The sequence below is a fragment of the Colossoma macropomum genome, unplaced genomic scaffold (assembly GCF_904425465.1).
Source record: "Colossoma macropomum unplaced genomic scaffold, Colossoma_macropomum, whole genome shotgun sequence".
Lineage (NCBI taxonomy): Eukaryota > Metazoa > Chordata > Actinopteri > Characiformes > Serrasalmidae > Colossoma > Colossoma macropomum.
Window position 1 is genome coordinate 23,165,697 of NW_023494800.1, and position 25,464 is coordinate 23,191,160.

Sequence of the window (25,464 nt, forward strand, 5' to 3'; positions counted from 1 at the left end):
GGTATTGTAGTCCGCACGTAGACAAGCGTGAGACGCTTTTACGTCTTTTCAGGAAACAGTAGCGCAGGTCTTCTTTAGCGTCTGAGCTGTTTTGTTAGCTGTCCTGATCTACTGGACAGCGATAACTGCTGTTTTTATTTCGTAGAGTGTAAAATATCGGCGGGTCTCTTCCCATGCCACACCTTACGTTAAAAGACTACATTTCCCTACTTCCGCTCTTCTCGTTGAACCCCTTCATTGGATTTATTAGGTCAGTGTTGAACTGATCTGTGACAGTTTTGTGTGTCACCTGTAGTGGGAATAATTCTGTTGTGGGAGTCTAAGCAGATCGCACTAAATGGAACAGCAATGCTACGAGAACAGATGCCTGAATATATAGCACATACAGTAAATACAGCACTGTGCGAAAATCAGAGACCACCCTTCATTTATTAAACTTACACTCAAAACGGCCATTAAGGCCAATTGCATAAAGATGGGGAAAGTCAAAAGAATCCAAAACTGGAGTAAAAAAAACTGTTAAGATATATAGAAAATGGGACGCTTAACAGCCGTTGGGGTTACTTGGCTGGTGAAAAGAAGAAAATGCAACTGACTTCTAAGACTGAACTTTGGAGGTGTGGAAAAATATCCCTGCAGATTTCTTTGAAAAACTGAAAGCAGGTCTGCTGAATAAAATGGACGTTATAATAAAAGCAAAGGGTGGACACACAAAATACTGGAAAAATGGTATTATGTTTAGTTGATGAGGCAATTTTCTGTTAATTATGTTTTCTGTTTTTTTCCTGTATGCTGACAAACACGTACTGGCCATTTTGACTGGAAATTAAATCAATGAAAGAGTGGTCTCAGATTTTTGCACATGACTGAATGTATTGCATATACTGTATGTATACATTTAATATGTATGTGTATGTTAGAGCACACATATACAATACGGTTAAAATATTTCACTTAAAAAAGCCACCTTTTCGGTTTCTTTGTACTTTTTTTTCATTTGTGCATAATCTACAGCTGTTTAACTAACAACAGCAGACTTCCTATGACCTGTGTCACTTGGAGAGAGCTAAATCTTTAACCTCTGACATTCTCCACAGGGCGTACCCAGTCTCGTCTATCAGATCTGCAATACTTAAAACCAGGCAGACATGGAACAGGCCCTCTCTGGGCAGGCAGATAGAGTCGGCTGACATCAAAGAGAGAATCACCAGAGTTTAAAGAGAGGTGTTGTTCATTAACCCCGAACGCTTAACTTAAAAAATAAGAAAAAAAAGAGAGAAAAAGACACTCACTTTCATTACTTTTACATATAGTTTATTCTGTGTCAAATGCACAAAAGTACAAAAATAAGACATAAATATATTAAGATATGTACAACATAAATTAGGGACAGGGGAATAAAATACAGATAAAGGAATCTCGTGTACAAAACAAAACAGAGACCCTGAGATGGCTTGGAAACAACACATTCATCCCAATGTGGGATTGTTTGCCATTATTCAATTCCCAGAGGAATTTACAATTAGGAAGACTTTCCGTTCTGAACTTTTTTCTCGTTTCTTTTTTTGGAAGCTGGCATTACATGAATGGAATTTGGAAAAAAAAACTGACACCCATGCAGGCTGTGGTGGGCATGCGCTATCAAAATATTTGTTTTGTGAAGACACTGGATACAGTCCCATCTGAGAATGTGATAGTTCTTGTGAATGTTCGTACTATAGTTCTCCAGAAGCTGCCATCATAGCGTGTGTGAATTCAGTTGTAGGTGGAGAAATAGCTCTGGGGTTTGAGGCACTCTTTTTCGTCACTGTCTTCCTCCTCCTCCCAGTCGTCCTGCTCCTCTTCCTCATCCTCGCTGTCTGACTCATCGTAGAAGCTGATGGTTGCCTGGACTGGGAAATTTCTCAGCAGAGCTTCGCCATCGCTGTAGAGGTAGTCATATGACTTGGACTTTGGCCAGAAGAGTCTGTGATAAAAAGAGAACAAATATTTAAAATGGCATTCCCTTCGGGTTGGAAATAGGCTTTACTTTTTTCACTTTGGCCCCAAGCACAAGTTCTAATTCACAAATTGGGAGTTAATGTCGTGAAATAAAAGCCGCCTTATTTCAGCAGGATATCTAACTATAGGTCACAGCTTTACAGACCAAAACCCAACCAAAACAAAAGAGCGCTCACCTGACAGGGTGCTGGAAAGACTGAGTTTTGCCATCTGCTGTGGTGTTACCCGGCACTGTTGGTCTGGTGTAAGGCTGTAAAGAGAGAAAAGAGGTGTAAGGCCACACTTGCAAAACACAAAACGAGCAAAAGCATCCAACACAGCTTCCTGCCTAGCATTTATGGGGTGACATCAGCGCCAGCTCCGTGGCCGTATAGCGCCTTGGGCAGGATGCAAGAGCTGTGACTTGGTGGGTGTCAGGCTAAGGGTGGGAAACTGGCCCAAACACTCTCCCCAGAGCCAGAGGTGTCTACTTCAATCTTGGCAGGCATGCTCTACCTCTCTGGAAGCTATTCTCCCTACACCTCCGCACTGGGTGCCAAACTTGCTTTGCCTCAGACAGTGGTGCCATATGGCAGAGTGTCTCAGTGTTACAGTTGCTCCCTCTGCCTTTGCGCTGAGTGGCTCGGTGTCAACAAAACAGCCTGAAAGTCGCACCTCCTGCTCTAGCATACTGTTGCTAATGCGCTCCACATGCCTGTCTGTCTCCTTCAAGCTCCCTGCTGGCTCTAAGGACTCAGGTTGCTTATGAAAACACTGTAGATAATAAATGCACTACACAAGCCCTACTCATTTGATTTCACTGATAAGGCTTAGTGAAAATATTCATTCTTCTTAAATTACCATATGAATGAAGGCTTTCATGTAGGTCAGTGATAACTATTCAGAGGTACTGCATAAACAAAACTGCACTTAGTATTAAAAATGACAAACACTTTTAGCATGACAGGATAAAACTTACACATGCGAGCTTGTTTCTCTTGCACCCATCTTGGCTGGTGACGAGCCAGGGTCTCCACAGGACAGCACGGCTGGAAGAAGGCAAGAGCGAAACGGTCAGTGTCAGTGAAGAAGGAGGCTCAAACTGAAGACTGTAGCCTAAGGTGAACGTCCAGTGTGGACTACATGAATTTCCAGATGATGTATGAACATAAAACACGAACTCCCCACAGTTAACGCTACCCCAAAACAACAGCAGGTTGTCTTGCTCTTGAACATTGTTCTACCTCAGAATTGTGCTAGCTTTTTAGCTAACGTCCTGCCAGACTTCAAACTTAGCTAATTATGAGGTTTTGCTCTTTAGCGACGAGAAGCTTCCCGCTCACCTGCTCACGGGAGACTGCTGCCCACCAGGCTGGCTCTCAGCCTGGACAAAAGCTGAAGGGTTGACGAAAGGCGTCTGGGTGGCGACGAGGCAGGCAGAATTCATGTTGTTTTCGTTTCGTGTGATAGTCCGAGAGAGAAAGAACGAGTCCTTCACAGTCGGTCCGTTTGAGGCGGTTATTTCCTCCGGTAGATGCGAAGAGCCGTCGAACCGAAGAAGGAGAGAGAGCGAATGAATGAAGAGGAGCGGCTCACTGCGTTTATAAAGAGGCAGCGCGCGAGGATGGGCGTGGTTTGGAGAGGGGGTGTGGCTCTGGTGGTCTTCACACCCAAACGCCCAATCATCTGCCAAATGAGTGGGCCGCTGAGGGACATCTGGGTGTGAAGACTTCCCCAGTTGTATAAACAGGCCACCGCAGCGTGAGGGTGAGAAATCTGGTACCGCGAGGTTATTGCAACAACACAGAGGGGCAAACTTAGACACCATCTGTGAGAAGGACGACGGGGGGCAATTGCAGGAGAGGGGGGGCATATAAAACGGAGTTAGTTAATTGGTTTCCAATACGCTGATACCTTTCAAATACATTGTTTCACTCCGAAATGTATTCCATATACTACAGCACAGTAAAGGGGAACTCCACCAATTTTCAAAAATTCTACATAAATAATTGAGATGTTAACAGTCATTCAGAGTGATTTGGCGTGAAATGCTCCGTTCTAGAGAAACTTACAGAGTCAGAGTTGTTCACAGCGGTGGTAATAAGAACCAGACATCCACCTCTAAAAGCTCCCTCACAGAAAGTTATTACATGAGGAAGTCCATTTATCCACAAATCCATTTATTTTAATCTATTCATGGCCTTACGATGCAGGGCGTTATAAGGCAAAATAGTTACCAAAGAAAACTTATTGTTTTCAGATTTATGACCATTTTACCATCAACATTACACATAAAAACTCAGAAGACTTGTGTAGGTTCACTGGTGGTTTTGAATAGTAAATAAAATGGCTATGTTTGTGTTGTAGACCTGGTTCCTATCATCAACACTGTACAGAAATCAGAGCCTGTAAGTTTCTCTACAGCTCTGAAAGGATCTGTTTACATCTGAAGGACTGGATTATTCCGAAATTTAAAAAAACGGAGGTGGAATTCCCCTTTAAGCAAAAGGGGAAATACATGTTTGGCCATTCTCATACATTTTTAAATGTATTTGATACTTTATCTCAGAATTATTTACAGTGTCTCGCATTCCGCACGACATAAACTCAGACCCGTGAGTTAAAACACGTAGACAGAACGTACGTATAAAGTCCGAGAGAAACGCACGAATGAACTTCTCAGTGATTCCTTATTCTATGACAGTGTCCTGCGCGTCTGCTGATCTGGGGTCTGCTCTGCTGAGCTCAGCTCGCGTCTCTGAGGTCGTGTCTCTGCTGAAGCTGATCTCAGGTCAGACTTCGCTTCGCGCTTCGTGTTTTTCTTGAAGCACGCGCTCGCTCTGGAGCCCGTTAAGACAGGCGCCAAATCTCTCACTACACGGCTTTAATGAGCCTCTAATGGGGGCTTGATGGACTTTGCGGCTCCATTTGGAAGAGCAAATTTTGCAGGACAGCGCCATACTGACCTCCTGTAGGGCCAGCAAACTGACAAGCAGGCAAAAGGCACAAATGGACACACACACACACACACACACACACACACACACAAAGGCACGCACGTACGCTATCATCTTAAACTGAGGAGAAACAAGTCGCGCACAGTTCATTTTCAGTTATATGCAGCTTAAAGGGGAACTCCATCGATTTTTCTAATATTCTACATAATTAAATGGTTAAGATGTAAACACAGTCATTCAGAGTGGTTTGGTGTTAAATGCTCCGTTCTAGAAAAACTTGGCGAGTCAGAATTGTTTATAGTGGTGATGATAGGAACCAGACGGCCACCTAAAAGCTCCCTCACAGACAGTTAAACATGAAATGATTATGAACACGCTGTCTGATGTCTGAGACATTGTTTTACTGTGGTAAAACCTTTGGAACGTGAAGGGTCTTCTAAGGCCAAATAGTCCCCAAAGAAAATGTATTTTTTCAGATTTATGACTATTTTACCATCATCAACATTACATTTAAGAACTCAGAAGACACGTGTAGACTGACTGGTGGTTTATATAGTAAATAAAAAGGTTAAATTTGTGTTGCAGACATTGTGACCCCTGGTTTGTATCACCACAACTGTAAAGAAATCTGAGTTGGTGAGTTTCTCTACAAATGAATTATTTCGCATCAAACCACTCTGAATGAATCTGTCCCCACCTTAACCACTGAATTATGGAGAAGTTTTTACAAAAACAATAAAGTATGAATGAACTATAAACAATACATTTGAATTTACAACGTATTTATTTTCTGTTCTTTAAAGACATTTTTCTGTGAGTTTTATTTGCCGTCTCGCTCGCATAAGAATCAGTGTTTTTAATAATGTGTAACATCAAGACTGAAACTCTAATTAATAAATGAACATCCACAATGACTGGCGAATAAATCTAGCAGCCAGTCATTTACTGTTATGACAAATAAAACATGATATGGTAAATATTTAGTAATTTAGCATTTATTAACTTCTTGTTGCTCTCAACTTGAAACATTGAAGAAAATGTCTTAAAAACCCCTTAGTTTCTAGCTATGACTTTTAAATCAATATTATACAGATATTCTTGCATATAAAAAGATGATTATTAATATAACAAGTGATTTCAAACTTTTGAATGCTAAAGCTAATGCCTATAAAAATTCTTCTCTGCCTTGTTTTCATGTATTTCCTGGGATGTTTTAATATCATCATTAAAGTTGTAAATAACAGTGCTTGGAAGAATGCAGTATAAAGTCTTCAGACTGAGAGCATTTTCACAGTACATTTTCAAATACAGGCCATTGTTATTTAGAGGAGTTCTGGCACCCTGGCCGATTTTACCCGTATTTTATTAGATTTTTTACACATGCACAATAAACGAGGCTAACACCATCTGCAAACTACAGCACTGCTGACAAAGAGTTTAGACCCACATCGCATGCAGATCAATCAGCTATTAGCAATTTACACTGAATTAACTTTAACTGTTAAAGGCCCTGAACTGTAGTTTACACTGAACTGTAGTATGAGCTATAGTTTGAACTGTAGTATAAACTACAGTACAAATTGTAGTTTGAATTGAACTGTAGACTGAACCGTAGTTTTAACGGAATTGTCGTCTGAACTGTAGTTTGAACTGTAATTTACACTGAAGCTCCGTTAAATGCCTTATCTTGAGCAAATGTCTAATCTGGAGGAATAGCTGTAATGAAAACAGAGGAGAGGCCGTTGTTTACTCTGTTCATTTGTGGCAAGTCTCTGGGGGCAGTGTAGGTAGGTGAACCGTGGTGTGTTTGGCCATTTGCTGAGCTTTGGAAACCCCCAACACTGCTCTCCACACCCTCTACACCCTGCTCTCCCCCTGAGGGAGGAATGTGTGCATGATCAGCCCCACTGCCCTGTGTGTGTGTATGTGTGTGTGTGTGTGTGTGTGTGTGTGTGTGTGTGTGTGTATTCTCCATCTAAATCAACACTGCAGCAGTGTGGAGGAGAAATCCGCATCAACACAACAGCTTCAGCAACTTCACTAACCTGTAGCACTGCAGTACTGCAGCTTTCAGTCCTTTAATTATTACTCTCTCTCTCTCTCCCTCTCTCTCTCTCTCTCTCTCTGTCTCTCTCTCTCTCTCTGTCTCTTTGTCCTGTTCTTTCTTTCTTTCTTTCTTTCTTATACATTGTGGCCTTCAGTCCTTTACTTATTAGTCTCTCTCTATCTCTCTGCACTAGTGTCCTTTTGTCTTTCTCTCTTCTTTCTTATGCACTGTAGCCGTCTGTCCTTTTGTAATTAGTCTCTCTCTCTCTCTCTCTCTCTCTCTCTCTTTCTCTCTCTCTCTCTGCACTGTAGCCTTCATTACTCTGTGTGCTTAATCTTTTTTCTTTCTTTCTTTCTTTCTTTCTTTCTTTCTTTCTTTCTTTCTTTCTCATACACTGTGGCCTTCAGTCTTTTAATTAGTATTCTTTCTTTCTTTCTTTTTTATACACTGTGACCTTTACTCCTTTAATTATTAGTCTTTCTTTCTTTCTTTTTTATACACTGTGACCTTTACTCCTTTAATTATTAGTCTTTCTTTCTTTCTTTCTTTCTTTCTTTCTTTCTTATACACTGTGGCCTTTACTCCTTTAATTATTAGTCTTTCTTTCTTTCTTTCTTTCTTTCTTTCTTTCTTTCTTTCTTTCTTTCTTTCGTTCTTATACACTGTGGCCTTTACTCCTTTAATTATTAGTCTTTCTTTCTTTCTTTCTTTCTTTCTTATACACTGTGGCCTTTACTCCTTTAATTATTAGTCTTTCTTTCTTTCTTTCTTTCTTTCTTTCTGTCACCTTATTTGCCCATGGTGCATTTTATACTGTGTGCCATGTCACAAAAAGAAGCAGCACCTCTAACTCACTGGACTGAGTGATACTCCAGCAATGCTTTGCCCAGCACATAACCCTTCCCTCAATCTAGAAGAGAGCTTTCATGATTAATTGGATTGCAGAATTATGGCATTCAAAGTGTGTTATTGGTGGAACTTATCAATGCTTAAGGGGAAATTCCTGTGATGGTTTTCTCAAAAGACCAGCGATTATATCCCATCTTGGGAATGTTATGAAGATAAGAAGGAATTACTATAAGGAACTGTTGACATATTGATAGAACTATACTGGAAAACAGTGTGGAACACAAAACCACCAACAATCTCCCAGACATCCACAGAAAAGATATGTATATTTCCCCATGACAGGTCATTTGTCCAGCACTTTGCTGAAACTGACACTGAAAGCGATCAAGTAAAGATACAGCCACTAAAGGTTCCCCTTATTTGGTTACAGTTATATTATGTGAAAATCTTGCAGTTGGAAATGGCTATTTTTGTTCTACCACTGTGTAGTTTAGATAATTTAAGATGATAGTATTCTGATTTTATTGAGTTAGGCTCAGATTGTTCTAGACTGGACAAATGCAGTTGCCTAATTAACTCACATCAGCCTTTTGGCACTTCATGTGTAAAGTGTTGATTGAATTAACAGTAGACTGGCGGATTGAGTCATATATGGTGGGAATGGACACAGAGCCGTATATGAAGATAGGCAATAAGTAGCTGGTAAACATGTAGAGCCAGTCACACTAGTGATTGACATCATAATGATTTGTGGTTAACATATTTAAAAATAGTCATAATAACATTATAACAACATTACTATAAACATCATTAAATGCTACCATGTGTCAGACTGATCCCAGTCCAGGGTCACAGTGTCCAATTCCGTGCAGTGACCCTGTTGATCTCTGTCCTCACACTTCTGCTCTCATTTTGGGGAGGTGTAGGAATGACACCAGCCCTCACACTTCCATCAGCACACTTCTCTCACCTCCTCTACTGATCTAGTCTCTCTACTGGCACCCAGTTACACCCAGTACATGAAGCAGAGTCTGCAGAACTGTTCCCAGCACAACACCTACACACTCTGTCCTGGACTCAAACACTGACCTCTTACTGACTTGTACGTACACTTACAGTGACTGACCTGTAATGCATGTTTAATATGAACATACTGAAGATAAAGAAGTAATAGTAATGTTTATTTATTTATTTATGTCCCACAGTGTTCTTCCAATGTACTCACAGGCATTCCCAGTGTTGCAATAATATTAACAACAACAACAACAACAAGTACACTGACCTATATCATTCGTAGAGTGCTATTAGCAATAAGAAGTCAATGGTGATAATAAGTAGGGATGCATTATGAATTTCTATGGCTGATTTCTTTACAGCCAAATTGCAGATAGTTACTACTACTACTACTACTACTACTACTACTGCTACTACTACTACTAATAATAATAATAATAAGTTTTCAATGAAGAGGAAAATCAGGGTAATCGGAGTGCTTTTGCAAACTAACAGCACTAATTTTTCCACCACCATTCTGCCCTCCATCTTGCTTGTTTTCCCAAGCTCACTGAGCTGTGACCTGATTGGATGGCTGATAAAAAGACTGACATCACACAACCCTTTTCTGAAAGGTTGAACTTTTTCAACGTTTAAAAGTGAAAAAATGCTGGTAGAAGCACTTTCTGACTGCCTTGCGGCCATTTCTGTAAAATATGTGCTGGTGGTTGAAGAAAAAACTCTTAGTGTAAATACAGCTTTATCATTATATACACAACTGGATGCAGATTACATCAAATGAGACACAGGACACCGCTTTTAAATTTTGAGTCTTGCTGTATGATGTGAATTGTTGGCCAGCTAACAGGGTGTCACTGTATTAGCTAATCTTACTTTGAAATGAAACCACTCTGGCCTGGCAAAGCTGAGCATATGTGGACCTTTATTTCAATGTCTCACTCTCATAACTACATAGCTTACACATTAGTTACATAACACCAAGCTACCAAATCATTTACACTAAAAAAATGGCATGTCAGGTCAACCTAAAAAAATTACTTCATGTGGTAACAAGCAATTGAACTATTTTTTTTTCAGCTAAAAAGTAACATTTACTGAATGAATTGTTCAAAGTATTTATTTAGGTTGAATAAAACTAATTCATTTACATGTTACCACATTAATGAGCCATTTTTTACAGTGTATTTTCTACAGTCATATGCCAAATCTCAAACTCTTTGGCTCAAATGACATGTCGTGTTGATTTTCTAAGTGAAATGAAGTTAACGCATCCTCTACAGAGAACAACTCGTATTTGGCATTTCTCTGTAAATTTTAGTGCATAGAATTTAACAAATTGGGAAAAAAAACATAAAATGTGTCATAACTTTTGCACAGACTCCCTATTATGTTTTTTTTCCCCCATTATGTTAAATTTAGCGAATAAATCTAAATTGTGCATACGACTGTATAAGAATGACTTTAATGAGTCTTAAGATTAATAACTGATTAACACGCCGAGGGTTCAAGGGGTTAAGCTGATCTAATCACAACTGTATGCGTTCAGGGAAATATCTTCAAAACCTCCAGTGGATTATGATTATGACTGTGGTCAGTGGTGTGGTCATTAGATGCCGTGCACACAAAGCATGTTTTTGTCAAACACAAAGTGTGTTTATGAAACAGTGGTCATTCTGGAGGGCAGGGGTCAGCAGCAGGCTGTGTAGGTGCTGAAGTGGGAATGGTCGGCCTGGCTCTGATACTTGCAGTGACCTGGACTAGGGTGCCAGTAAAGAGAGTGTGTGAGGGCTGGTGTCACCTCAACACCTCCGCAGATAAGGAGAGAAGTGTGAACAGCAATGGGAGTGGCTGGAGCCTCTAGACCGCTCATTACTAAACTCATTAGAGATGAGGGACACCATACGTGTAAATGCAATTAAGATAAACTGTAATAAGAACAAATCTCACACTGAATGACTTAAGTGAGTATAAGAGTTTGATTAAATTTAATCTGTCTGAAATTGAATCTGTCCCTGCAGTGACACCTCAAGTCCACGTCTGAAATGGCTTCATCCAGCCTGATTTCTAAAAGTCCAGTATTACCATCAACGTAGCAGCTGATGTCAATGTTTGCTACAACAGAGCACTGAAGTCCAGAGTCAAGCAGCCTGTTAGGAATAGAACAAGTAAAAACTCATTAAGAACATAATAAGAATTTAACCCTTAAAGCTGCTTTATTATTCATTAACTACACTCTTAAAAAAGGTGGTTCTTCAAGGGTTTTTTGATAAAGATAATGCTATATAGATCTATGAACACTCAAAGAACCGTTTATATACTTAAAGCGTTCTTTACATGGTGAAATGGTTCTTCAGATTGGTGTAGAATGTGTTTTACCCTTTTTGAAAAGGGTTCTATAAAGCACCAAAAAGATTCTTCTATTCATAAAAGCTTGACATTGTAGCAGAACCCTTTTTGATGCTATATAGAACCATATACAGCCCATTCAGCCCACACAACTATTTCACCATGCAATGAACCCTTTAAGCAAGCAGATGGTTCTTTGAGTGTCGGTCTATATATATAGAACGATTATCTTTACTAAAGAACACTTGAAGAACCATCTTTTTTTAAGAGTGTACTATATATTATTTGTAAAAGTCTATGTGATACACGTTATGTAGTTGCGAGAATGAGTCAAGTGCAGGGCTACATACAGGTTATTGCAGTTTATGTGGTTAATATGTCAAAGGAGAGGAAACATGACCTTACATACACTCAATTTGGAAACTTGTTATTTTCCTGTCACTCTGGGCCAAACGATGTGTGATGAGTTACGCTGTACTAACATCATAACAGAAGCTCATGCACTCATAAGGCATTACAAATGTGCTCCACACTGTTATAGTCCTAGAAATTTACCTTCATTTATGTATATTTATATCTTTCAGTCAGTTTCAGTGGCAGAATCTGATTGGTTGAGCAGCGTTCAGACTGTGCTGATAGTTTTTTGCAATAACTGTATCATTCTGCTGAGAACTGGTTGCTTAGTAAGAGCTTGCTCTACACTGCAGCTAATTGTTACTTTCTTTTGTATATGTCATCACTGTCCAAGAAAAACATGTATCTCCAAAATAGTAACTTTACAGGAGATGGCAAAAACTTTATTTATTTTTAATGCAAATTAATGCAATCTGAAGAGTTTTTTTTTCAAAGTTCTTTTGGAGCATTTCTCTTTTGGTCAATTTCTCATGAAATTTCCAAACAATGTAAAGGACAACTGTAATGTTCAAATGATGTAGAAAAAAGAGAAATAAAAATCAATGAAAATGGAGACACAGTGCTTTTTGGACAGTGACAATGCACATGGCAGCTGTCCTTTACATTACGTGATCATTACCAGAATTGCAAGTATTAAAACACATTTAACACAATGTTCTGGGCTTTTCTGCTTTACTACTTACTTTATTTTGCTGAACTGTTGTACAAAAGCAATAGAACATGTGTTATCATGAGTGATATCATGGCTGTGATGATCTGCAGTTCTTGCCTTTTAATGATTTGTTTTTCTCCACAAATTTGTTGTGGTCAGTTCCATCCACTAGCCAGGCTGGGAGAATGAAGGCTAGCACATGCATCCTCTGTGAGACATAGATTTGCTTCTGCATATTTTTAAAGTGTGGCTAACCCATTGTCATTGTAGAGTTCAACATGCTTAAACAAGAATGCTGACTGTTAATTTTGTTAACTACCAAAAAAAAAAAATATGCTGAGAAATGGGTGGGGTGGGAGGGTCAACCTATGTTCCCAGAGAAACTGAGTCCAGTTATGCTCTCTAGACTCTGGGCATTGCTGTAGATCTGAATTGACATTTATGATTGATTGTATGTAGTCTGACTATGTCTCTTAAAGGTGCAGTATGTAAGATTTAGTGGCATCTAACTCCCTCACCCCCTTCTTTCCAAATGTGTAGTAGAACCTACTCTCAGGTTTTCTGCTGTTGACCATCCTGATTTCACTTTGATTCTTCATGTTTTTGCTTCTTTGATGACAAGGACTCAACGTCTTTTGCTTTTTATTGTGCTAAGTAATAAGCATGACCCTCCAATTCTCAAAATTTATGTTCTCAGACTTCTCACAACACAAAATGGTCAGCCAGCACCGGTATTCTCCTTCTTCTATCTATGTATTCCAACTGGTGCTATAGTGCCACCAAAGTCAAGCTGCTTCTTCAACATAAAGGCACTCTCTAGAGCCAGTCTTTGGTTTGAAATATGGCAAGGCAACGTGGCAGCCTCTGATGGAAGAGGACTTGCTCCATAGGTAGATATGAAGGGCTATTTGCTAATAAAAACATGGTTTTGTATACTATATTCCATTTCTGCTACTAGATACCCCTAAATCTTACACACTGCACCTTTAATTTAATTTATTTTATAGTTCACCAAATACAATTGTCTTACCAAAGATTACAAAATGATTCCCACTATATTAAATGAGTATATTTACCATACTCTGATATTAGTAAACTTACTGTCCACTACAGTCAATGTTTCATATGAGGGCAGGAAGAGGTCAGTGTCCAGGTCAGAGTGTGTAGGTGCTGTGGTGGGAACAGTTCTGCAGACCCTGCTTCATGTACTGTGTGTCATATAGAGAGACTAGAGCAGTAGAGGAGGTGAGAGAAGTGTGCTGACGGAGGTGTGAGGGCTGTTGTCATTCCTACATCTCCCCAAGTGCGGACTCTGATCAGCTTGGTCACTGCATGGAGCAGGCACTGGACATGCAAACTGTGGACAGGGAGTTAATAGCATAATATTGGTGGAAAATAAGCTTGATGTGAGCATCTCTGCTGAAAACAATGCACTTAGAACTTAAATATTGGTATTCTGTCCAAGCTATAAGGTCTGTGACAAAGGCTCATGAAAAATTAAGTAGGCAATGATCGTATTAGAGAAAGCTCAAATGAGTGTTCAGCAAAAAAGTCAAATGTACAGTTTTCCCCTGTAGTCCATCAGCCAGGGCACCTTTGATGTGCAAAGAATGCTTTTTAAAGTGTTTTACAAGTTTTACAGTGAAGCTACAAAGCTAATGTAGCTAGCAAATAATGGAAGCTTATTAGCAGCTTGCTAGCATTCTGTAAACAGCATGTCTGGATCATTACACTTGCCTTAAACCGTGTTTAGTGGTTAAGTAATCTCAATTAGACTTGCTTATGTGGCTTCTGACACTGTATGACATACTACTGTCTATAAAATAGACAAAACATGCTAAAACGCATGCTAAACTGTGTAGCATCTTCTGTATGTTGTCAATACCTTTGCCATTTTTTCTGTACAGTGCCAGAAAATGCTTAAGCAAGTCTATTTGAGATTATTTAACTCAACAGGTGTTTATACGCCACCAAACATGTCTTGGCTGAAGTGTATCACAGGGGAAAATTTGACTTTTTTCTTCCACTAAACAACTGAGATATTTGTTGAAGCTAAATGGTCAAAAGTTGGAAAAGGAAGCTTCATACACCTTAGAAAAAGTATGGTTGACTTTTCAAAGAGTAAAGGGGGTTTTGTAGAAAGGGGAAAAGAGCTACTGCAGTGGATTAGGAAAATGGGGGAGAATGGTTAAGGTTAGGGGTACATATCTGGAACAGTAATGCATATGAGATACATAAATATGGGCATTTCTACAGGTCAGTATGAGGTCAGTGTTTGAGTCCAGGTCAGAGTGTGTAGGTGTTGTGCTGGGAACAGTTCTGCAGACCCTGCTTCTTGTACTGGGTGCCAGTTGAGAGACTAAGGCAGTAGAGGAGGTGAGAGAAGTGTGCTGAAGGAGGTGTGAGAGCTGGTGTCATTCCTATACCTACCCACACTGTGACTCTGAGGTCAGCAGACTATGACCAGAACAACCTATGGATGAAATACCATACATCAATACAAAAGTTGCCTCTCTTTAGTTTGAAAGCTAGATATAGAATATGTCATCAATGTCCAGGGACAGACATGTTCTCTTTAACAAAGGAGGATGATGTTGTCCCAGTCATGATATATATATACAAGTAAAATCCACAGTCTTTAGTGCAAAATAAACAAAACTTAACTACTTGTTGTTTAAAGTAATATGTTTTAGCTTAGCCATTCTTTTAAAGGCAACCTGACGTCACTTGACCCCATAATAGCATTCCACCCACAAGCAGCGCAAAGTCTGTTTGGTCACATAGCAAAGATAAGAACATAGTGATGTTTTCTGAACCCTGATGCATTTGATAAACCTACAAGGTCAATAACTTGAAAAATGTGCATGCTGGCCTTCATTCTCCCCCTTCAGAATGATTCAACCTACAGGGAACTGCCTATGACTGTTGAAAGTAATTAACAAAATAATTTGCCATCATTAAAAATAACACTTCTGCTGCTTCTTCATCCTCAGTATTTATATTAGACATGCATGTAAGTCAAGTCAGTAACTATAAGTGTATGTACAGGTCAGTGTGAGGTCAGTGTTCCTGAAAATAAACTTTTTATGGCGTTATGCTGTCATTGTTTAGCTGCTTCACCCACAGTCAGCGGGCTTCTGTCTTTGGTATTCTTGACTATCGAGAGATGCAGCACTGGTCTGCCTCAGGTCGGCACAGTAGCAGATTGGTTCACCCAGTTGGTCCTTCATAGTCTAGCAACTGTAACTATGAGGATACCTCTGGAAAACATCACAATATGCCGTTACATATTTTTAATCTGAAAACTTGCCCAGTGTTCCCAAGAGATTGGTGGAAGGAGTGAATTGTTACTCATTTCTCAAATCGGAGACAAAAGAGGAGATATATAAGATCTCAATTAATGTGTGGGAGGCTGCACTACCAAACTAGAAAAGAACATTTCCAGAAGAAGAATTGTTAAACCAAATATTTTGTTACAATTGAAGCTAGCATCAGCGTCACTACAGTGAGAGAGCAGACAGCTGAAGCTGGATTAGCGAGCCAACATAGGACCACACAAATACCAGGGGGTATTTCACACACTGCATGATGTACACACATGCAGTACACAAGTAATCACCAACTCTTTTAATATGATTAGGCCTCTAACAATGATTACATAATCGCCTGGTTAGCTTGTCAGCTTTCTTAATCATAGGTTTAAATGGCAAAAAACAGTGTAATATAGTTGGGTTAAGGCAAATGTATGTAAATAAAAGAAAGTAGAAAAAGTTCTGAATAGTGCTACAAGACCTTTGGAGGGCAGCACTGAGTAATAGAGCTGCTAAGTATGGACATCTAGTTAATTAAGACAGCTAATCAGCCAATTTACCCACTTTGGACTTTGGACTCTAAAGGAGCCATGTACTACATTTTTCTTGAATTTTGTATTTCCTCTCTGAGGTCCATTTATAATATCTGTTTGGTTTATGTACCAAAAACAGTCACAATCAGTCACAATTCATTTTAACATGACCAGTTTCCAAACTCCCTTTATCCCTTAAAATTAAACAGGCTGTTTCTGTTACTGCGCATTTAAGACTGCTATATGTAAATGAGCTCTGTCGTGATTGGCTGCCCTGTATTGTGCCTCATTCAACAAACAGTTCAGGATGTAACACTCTTTATAACTTCAGCTAAAATACTGTAAACTGAATAGGTGGATATATGTAAATGTGTTGGTTTTTTCATGACATCAGGTAAGACTACACTCCAGATAGCTAAGCATGCTAAGTTAGCATATTTTAATGAATAGATCCTCCTGACCCCTCTATTTCATACTGGACCATGGGACATCAGGCCAATCCATGTATGTACAGGTCAGTAAGAGGTCAGTGTGTTTGAGTCCAGGTCAGAGTGTGTAGGTGTTGTGCTGGGAACAGTTCTGTAGACTCTGCTTCATGTACTGGGTGTAACTGGGTGCCAGTAGAGAGGCTAGATCAGTAGAGGAGGTGAGAGAAGTGTGCTGAAGGAGGTGTGAGGGCTGGTGTCATTCCTACACCTACCCACACTGTGACCCTGAGGTCAGCAGACTATGACCAGAACAACCAGTGGATGAAATACCATACATCAATACAAAAGTACCTCTCTTTAGTTTAAAAACTAGATATAGAATGTATCATCAGTGTCCAGGGACAGACATGTTCTCTTTAACAGAGGAGGATGGTGTTGTCCCAGTCATTAAATATATATTTAAACTTCACCGCTAGTTGTCTAAAGTAATATGTTTCACCTTCAGTGTTTTTCTGCTTTTACAGTAACGCAATAAGCCCATTCTTTTAAAGATAACCTGACGTCACTTGACTCCATAATAGCATCCCACCCACAAGCAGTACGAAGTCTGTTTGGTCACTTAGCAAAGATAAGAATGTAGTGATGTTTTCTGAACTCTTTGATGCATTTGATAAACCTGCAAGGTCAACAACTTGGAAAATGTGCATGCTGGCCTTCATTCTCCCCCTTCAGAATGATTCAACCTACAGGGAACTTCCTATGACTGTTGCAGGGAAACAAAAATAAATAATAATAATTTGCCATCATTAAAAATAATCCTGCTACTTCTCTATCCTCAGTATATTCATATTAGACATGCATGTCAGGTCAGTCACTGTAAGTGTACGTACAGGTCAGTAAGAGGTCAGTGTTTGAGTCCAGGTCAGAGTGTGTAGGTGTTGTGCTGGGAACAGTTCTGCAGACTCTGCTTCATGTACTGGGTGTAACTGGGTGCCAGTAGAGAGACTAGATCAGTAGAGGAGGTGAGAGAAGTGTGCTGATGGAGGCGTGAGGGCTGGTGTCATTTCTACACCTCCCCAAAATGAGAGCAGAAGTGTGAAGACAGAGATCTGCAGGGTCACTAGATGGAGCCGCAGTAGACATCATGACCCTGAGGTCAGCAGACGGAGTCTAATGCAAACTGTGCAAAAGCAGAAGATGTCGCATGTCATATTAAATGAGATGGTACCAATAAAATTTTGGCCTAATTCTGTGGCAGACTGAGTGATCTCATTCATCTTCATGTATTGCATGACAGATTATATGATAAAGATTCTATGACTGTAGGCAAAGCATAAGAGAAAATGATGACATTTTGCATCAGCTGTATTCATTTGTAGTTGGTATATATATATATATATATATATATATATATAATATATATATATATATATATAGTTGTGCGTATGGACGGGTAAAGCTGCAAATGAATTGCCCTTTTTTGGGATTAATAAAGTACTCTGAACTTAACTGAACTGAACTGAACTGAAATAGATGTGTAAAAATGTATTTCTCCCGGGTTTGAATACCATCATTTGAAAGAAGTCGTTGGTGAGTAGTTAGCATCTTAAGGGCTGTATCATTACTTTGTTAGCTCAGGTGTGTTACTACAAACTACTCCATGTTATAACTTCATCACTTCTCTCTGCTATCTTGCTAGGGTTAGCTCACTAAAGCTAACCTGCCGAGAGCGAGTGTGTTCCGATCGAAAAATCCACTCCTTGCTGTTCCCTCCTGCTGCCGTGAGTGGAAGGAACTGAAGTTAGAGTGGGCAAGTAAAAAACTGTGTTGAAACAGGATCCAGGATGGAATTGTCCCTCTCCCACAATGCTTTTCAATATCAAGGAGCAAGGAATCTGCCTGGTCACGTGGAAAAGACAGGAACGTAGTGTTGTCTTCCAAACATTTTGAGGCATTTGATGAACCTCCAAGGTCAAAAGATTGAAATGATATATAAAAAGTTTAACTTTTGGCTTTCCTTCCCAAAGATGACGATGGAGGCTCTAAGTGACTTTGGGGCTCCCACCCACTCCAACCACATTCTTTTGTATGCTAGAACAGAAAATCATCTACCTATTTAATTTTGATCAAGAAAATAAATAAGTAAATCTCTGGACTCACTATTCAACTCACCTCAAGACTACTATATGTAAATGAGCTCTGTTCTAATTGGCTGCCCTGTATTGTTCCTTATTCAACAAGCAGTTCAGGATGTAACACTCTTTATAACTTCAGCTAAAATACTGTAAGCTAAATATGTGGATATATGTAAATGTGTTGGTTTTTAATTACATCACAGAAACAATGAATTCAAAACAGGCTGCTTTTGCTGCTTTTGCTACTACATCAAACTAGTTTATTACATAGAAGCAGGGAAATTCTCAGCTTTTTATGATATAGGCCTTTTGACACAATTTAATCTTTCAAATAAAGACAGTTAAAATGTTAATCTTAATCATTCATATGGCAGTTGATTATCAGCTGAAATTTCATTATTGTCACAGTCCTAAATATGGCTAAATGAAGGTAATTGGCTAGACGAAATCTAGCCAATCATATGTACAAACAGAAGAGTGACCAGGTAAAACTACACTTCACATAGATTAGCAAAGCTAAGTTAGCATATTTTTTGATCAACAGAACCTCTGTCTCATATTGGACCATGGAACATCAGGCCAATCCATGCACAGGTCAGTGTGAGGTCAGTGTTTGAGTCCAGGACAGAGTGTGTAGGTGTTGTGCTGGGAACAGTCCTGCAGACTCTGCTTCATGTACTGGGTGTAACTGGGTGCCAGTAGAGAGACTAGATCAGTAGAGGAGGTGAGAGAAGTGTGCTGATGGAGGTGTGAGGGCTGGTGTCATTTCTACACCTCCCCAAAATGAGAGCAGAAGTGTGAAGGCTGGTGAAGAGAGATGAGATCAGCAGGGTCACTGCACAGAGCAGACGCTCAACACTGTGACCCTGAGGTCAGTAGACTAGGACTAAGGCAACCAATGGATGAAATACCGCAAATCAATACAAATATACTTCTGATCAGCAGTGGAGTATGGTCCTGCCCCAGTCCCAAAAGTTTCTCCTGAAATCAAGGGTATTAATAGGGAGTTTGTTCTGCAGTCTTTGCTGCCTCTACCCATCTAGGAAGGTTTTAGACTAGATTTTGGAACATTGCTGTGAGGATTTGATTGCACCTGTGTCAGCAATAGGTGCACCTTAAACTAGTTGAATTCACTCATATGAAAGGGTGTCTGGCTAGTTTTGGATATGTAGTGTATATAAATTTAAAAGGCTTTCTAATTGAAAATTAACAACACTTTATCACAGGTTGTCCCAAAGGATACGTTCAGCTTAGGCCTTCTCCAGAGTTTACAGATGAAATAAGCCCAGCTTTTTAAAGGTAACCTGACATCAGCTGCCTCCCTAAAAGCATCCCACTCCTACAGGGCTTTGAAAGACATGAAGCTGTAAGGAGTTGGCATGGTCATATGGCAAAGACAAGAGTGAACACTTTGAGGCATTTGATAAACGTGCAAAGTCAAAAGCTTGGAAAATGTGCATGCTGGCCTTCGTTCCCAAAGAATATTGTGCAAAATAGGAAAAATTTTGCTCACATTTTGGGAATGGTCTTTATTCCCAGTTATGGTGGTACTGTTGTCCAAGAAATATATCATATTGGGAACTGTCTATGACTAGATGGCAAAAACAAATTGAACACCATTAAAATAAACATCTTTATATACTTTGGCAAATCACATTGGTAACTACAAGTCTATGTACAGGTCAGTGAGAGGTCAGTGTTTGAGTCCAGGTCAGAGTGTTTAGGTGTTGTGCTGGGAACAGTCCTGCAGACTCTGCTTCATGTACTGGGTGTAACTTGGTACCAGTAGAGAGGCTAGATCAGTAGAGGAGGTGAGAGAAGTGTGCTGATGGAGGTGTGAGGGCTGGTGTCATTCCTATACCTCCCCAAAATGAGAGCGGAAGTGTGAAGTCTGGTGAAGAGGAATGAGAGCAGCAGGGTCACTGCACAGAGCAGCACACTCAACACTCTGACCTAGGTCACACATGGCCTGATGACAGATGGGACATAAAGATAAGTGTACAAAGTTATGTAATGTAGGTCAATCATGATTAAAAACAAAGGCTCCTGATTTATTCTTTGAACATTGAATATTAGAGCCAAATATGTTTGGATTGGTTTTGGAACAGCAGTTTCTACTATTTGTTATTGTTCTAAAGTTGGAGTTAAAAGCCCCATCAAGAAAGGTTTTAGACGAATGTGAATTTCCTAACAGTGCAATTAGCACATACATACCTGCTGTTGATTCATAACTCGATATATCAGAATATTAATATATTAATATATCTTAACATTTTTGTGTCCAAAAAGTGTATTAGAACTTTTTTTCATCCATATCCTGATTCTGTTACAATAAGCCAGTTGACAAGCACACAAAGATATGTTTGGGTGCAGTCATTGACCCAGACTTTACCCTTACGGCCCTCTATGCCTTCTGAGATGAAAAATAGATCTATAACAGTTAAAACCTTGAAATGTCTAATGTAAATTTGTCCAAGATTATTTTTTTCTTGTGGTATTGAGGTAGATATGGCCAAATTAGGTCTCCCATTGTTCAGGACTTGCACAGAATGCCTTAACTACCAACATAATTAGGAACTGATAGTGGAATCAATCATGCTTTGGTTTCCAACAAGTGGGACCAATTTTGTTAGAAGAAACATCACTTTAGGCCTTCTAGAAGGCCTAAATATGTCACTGTAGGCTGTGTGAATACGAGCTATAGCCTAACTAGGTTTCAGTCAGTTATTAGAAATAGAAAACAGTGGTGGCAGCCCTATGCCAGAGCATAGAAGGCAGCACTGTAAAACTGCAGCATACAAGCTAAATTTTATGTTCATGTCTATTACAAGCTTCAAACAAAACACATGGAATGCCCATCATAACCTTCAAATATCTGTGTTTAATCTAGAATGGGCAGAGCAAGGAGAAGTGACCAAGTGTTGACATTCATGGCCAGAATTGAAGGCCAATGCAATTCAAACACATCAGAAATCACAAACTATACTGTATGTTTCTTGTTTTGGTCCCAAAAAGATGCTGTTGATATTGCTAAGAAACAAGACATCTCTGAGACATGCAGCTGGGCCTGGCCTCCTGTTTCTGGGGGTCTATCTCCAGTGTTTGGTTCCAAGACTAATTTAACACTCTTAATTGAGTTCATCATGATGTTCCTACAAGTTGGAACCAAATTCCCCTGGATGGTAGGAAGCAAATTTGCAGAACCTTGGTCTAAACTGTACTGTTACATGGTTTATTTCAATATTTACTGTTAATGCAATACATATAGGGTCAATGATTATGGTTAGTAGGAGGTCAGCTTGTGTGTACAGGCCAGAGTGTGTAGGTGTTGTGCTGGGAACAGTTCTGCAGACTCTGCTTCATATTCTGGGTGTAACTGGGTGCCAGCAGAGAGACTAGAGCAGTAGAGGAGGTGAGAGAAGTGTGCTGATGGAGGCATGAGGGCTGGTGTCATTCCTACACCTCCCCAAAATGAGAGCAGAGGTGTGAAGACTGCTGAAGAGGCCAAGACATGTTTGGTGTTCGAAGGTTGCTTCTTTAGTTTTGCACTGGAGCCACAACGCTAACGTAGCTAACAAGTAATGGAAAGTTATAGTCATCTGTTAGCATTGTACAAACTGCATACCTAAATCATTACACAATTGCCCCGGACCCTGTTGAGTAATCTTAGATAGACCTGCTTATGTGTTTTTGACATACCATCGTCTACATCAATGGACAAAAGTGCATAGCATAGCTAAAAACATGCCTGAATTTGCTGATGTGGTAATCAGGATTTAGACTTGCTGTAGTGTGTCTCTCAACACTTCTGCTCTCATTTGGGGGAGGCGTAAGAATGGCACCAGGCCTCACACCTCCACAGGCACACTTCTCTCACCTCCTCCGCTCCACCACTCTCTCTGCCGGCACCTCCATTCCTGCTTCTGAGCTCAGGAGCACAGTTCCCACAGCAGCACCTACACACAATGCCTCTAATCTACACCCAAACATACAATTGCCTCTGACCTCTTCTTGACCCACCGTCAACGTCATATGCGCATTTGGAATTTCCAGAAAAAAATAGAAGTGGCTTATAAATGGGCTCACAATATCTTATGCAATCAACATTCTTATGCAATCAACATTATACATCATAATATAAGCTCTAAGCATGGAATATAGTATGGTATTATTATGGTATTGTATATGTTTGTGTTGACTGTGTTTTGTTCAAGTGTTTTCTAGTCTAAAATTATAGCTAAAGTCCCCATCAGACTTGGCTTCAGAAGTTTCTGACCTCTGAACTGCTACCTCTCTGAACCAAAACCATAACACTGAATTCACATCAACACTGCTGTACCTCAGACATTCATACCAGTGCCACACGTTACACTACCGTATCAGTGTCACTGCTGTGTCAATAATGATTCACTATAATAATATCCGGTCAGTGTTGGTCCTGTAGCCAGAAATGTACTATGAATATCAATGGCTGCTGATAAACTACACTATATGGCCAAAAGTATGTGGACAACTGACCATCACATCTATATGAACTTGTTGGACATCCCATTGCAAAACCTTGGGCATTAATGTGGAGTTGGCCTCCACTTAGTGGCTAACAGCCTTCACTCTTCTGGGAAGACTTTCAACAAAATTTTGGAGTGTGTCTCTGGGAATTTGTGCCCATTCAGTCAAAAGAGCCTTTGTGAAGTCAGACACTGTTGAGTTAGAAGACCTGCTGCCTTATTACTGAAACATTCTAACTCTGCGATCTTCACTGTGGCAACTTCAGTTAGGACCAAATTTAGGACAATTAAGTTCATAATCTTATTCTGTCTCCAGTTAAGAAAGAAGTATTATGGAAACATCCTAACTGGACAAAATTTCTGTCCTAACTTTATGAAACCCCAGTCGTGTCCTAACTGTTTTAATCATCTGTTTCTACTCATTTTAGGCAGCATAGTTCACTACTGCAAAATGAAATAACATTTATTTATACTGCAAAACAGAGGTTTCAACTGTGAGTTTTATTTCTAACTCTGCATTTAAAAAATCTCCAACACTGCAGACACGATCTCCACCGTCCCCTTTTATTACCGACAAGTGTTAATGTTGATAAAAATTAATTAAATAAAATATTACAGCAACGGAGGCGAATAATGGGGAGAAGTTGAAAATGTGACTATTAAGAGGAATAACATTAGCGTGGTCAGCTAAAGCATTTGGGAAATGGAAACTAAAACTGGGGAGTAGCAATGGTCTGATAAACAGCATGGGGGGCTGTCACAATATTCTTAACTTCCAGTTTACTGCACTTCAGTTTTGTTTTGACCCCTTTTTTACATCCGTAAAGGTAGCTGTGTAGCTAACTAACTAAATTTTGATTACATGTGTACGTTTCAGCTGTGCACATATCATCTGATCAGTTGACTAGATCTTAGGACAAAAGATAGGAAGTTTCTGTAAACTGTAGATTCCTGGCTGGCAATCGACATTCCAATTAATCCTAATTAATAAAAGTGTTCATTGGGGTTGAGTTCAGGGCTCTGCACAGGCCACTGCAGTTCTTCCTCACCAAACTTGTTTAATTATGTCTTTATGAAGCTCACTTCGTGCATAGGAGTACAAACATGCTGGAACAGGAATGAGTCTTCCCCAAACTGTTGCCACAAAGTTGGAAGCATATAATTGTGTAAAATGACTTTGTATGCTGTAGTATTAACATTAGCCTTCACTGGAACTAAGAGGTCCAAAGCCTAAAAAAAGGCCCCAGACCAATATTCCTCCTCCACCAAACTTTACTGCCTTTAATTTACTTTACTTTAATTCAGGTGCTACATGCTTTAGTACTTGCCAGCCCCACTTAGTGAGCTGTTGTTGCTCCTAAATGCTTCCATTTCACAATAACAGCACTTACAGTTAACCAGAGAACATCTAGCAAGGCAGAAATCTCATGAAATTACTTGTGGCAAACATGACATCCTATGATAGTGCCACGTTTACAGTCACTAAGCTCTTCAGTACAACCCATTCTACTGCCAGTGTTTGTCTATGGTAATAGATGGTAGATGTTTTTAATAAAGTGGCCAGTGAGGACAATCAGGCAACGCTAGACTGGTCTTCATCATGAACGGCAAACACAGGTTTCTCCAAGAGTAGAGAGCGGAAACTATGGCTTTCTTTCTCTTTTTTAAATCTATAACAGTCTTACAAAATAATGAAAACATCTGCTGTTATTCAGAAGTGTTGACAGTGAAGGTTCAGAGGAAAGATGTTTGACTGGATGTAGATTACATGGTTCGAGCAGAAGGGCAAAATTTAAACCATAAGGAGCTTGTAGGTCACAAGGAGCTAACATAGCCAGGTGGCTGGTGAGATAGAGTGAGCTAACTTTCTAGTTCGTGGGGATAATTGGTGTATTTTGAAAACTATAAAAGCATACAAAGCATAATTCAGATATGTTCAGGATGATTCCTTAATTTCCATAATGACATAGAAGTGGCCACAGCAGGAAGCAGAGAGAAAAAAGTGCAAGTGTATGCACACCATAATAAATAGGCCAGTGAGTGAAAGTACAAAGTAGGTGTTTTTAATAAAGAGGCCAGTGAGTGGACATACAAGGGAGGTGTTTCTAGTAAAGTGGCCAGTGAGTGGACATACAAGGGAGGTGTTTCTAATGAAGATGCCAGTGAGAGGAAGCACAGTTACAATTACAGTTACAAAATCTAAACGTACCTTACAGAGAAACATCAGCAAAACATTCAATAAATGTATACATGCCAAGATTTGGTAAATTTTGTAAATATTCCCAAATTT

General features: G+C 39.7%; 2 protein-coding genes across 2 annotated transcripts in view; both read right to left on the minus strand.

Annotated features, from left to right (window-relative positions):
- Positions 1-1,297: 1,297 nt before the first annotated feature.
- On the minus strand, positions 1,298-3,987 carry ripply1 (ripply transcriptional repressor 1). Its single transcript, XM_036588515.1, has 4 exons — positions 3,324-3,987; positions 2,960-3,029; positions 2,178-2,251; positions 1,298-1,966 (listed from the first exon to the last, which is right to left on the minus strand). Exons 1-4 carry the CDS (start codon positions 3,851-3,853, stop codon positions 1,756-1,758), a joined length of 885 nt encoding a protein of 294 aa, XP_036444408.1. The 5' UTR covers positions 3,854-3,987; the 3' UTR covers positions 1,298-1,755.
- A 10,723-nt stretch (positions 3,988-14,710) lies between these two features.
- rbm41 (RNA binding motif protein 41) overlaps positions 14,711-25,464 on the minus strand; it is a 32,036-nt gene continuing 21,282 nt past the window's right edge. Inside the window, exon 9 of the transcript XR_005008218.1 lies at positions 14,711-14,732. The gene's annotated coding sequence lies outside the window, so the exon portion shown is untranslated. The remainder of the gene's footprint in view (positions 14,733-25,464) is intronic.

Bases quoted from the DNA above. Each gene is read 5' to 3' on its own strand.
- ripply1 (XM_036588515.1), bottom strand. From the start codon at position 3,853: ATGCCCCCCCTCTCCTGCAATTGCCCCCCGTCGTCCTTCTCACAGATG. The intron at 2,252-2,959 runs GTAAGTTTTATC...CTCTCTTTACAG, and splicing joins AGAGAAACAAGCTCGCATGT to CCTTACACCAGACCAACAGT. The intron at 1,967-2,177 runs GTGAGCGCTCTT...TTTTTATCACAG, and splicing joins TCTTTCCAGCACCCTGTCAG to ACTCTTCTGGCCAAAGTCCA.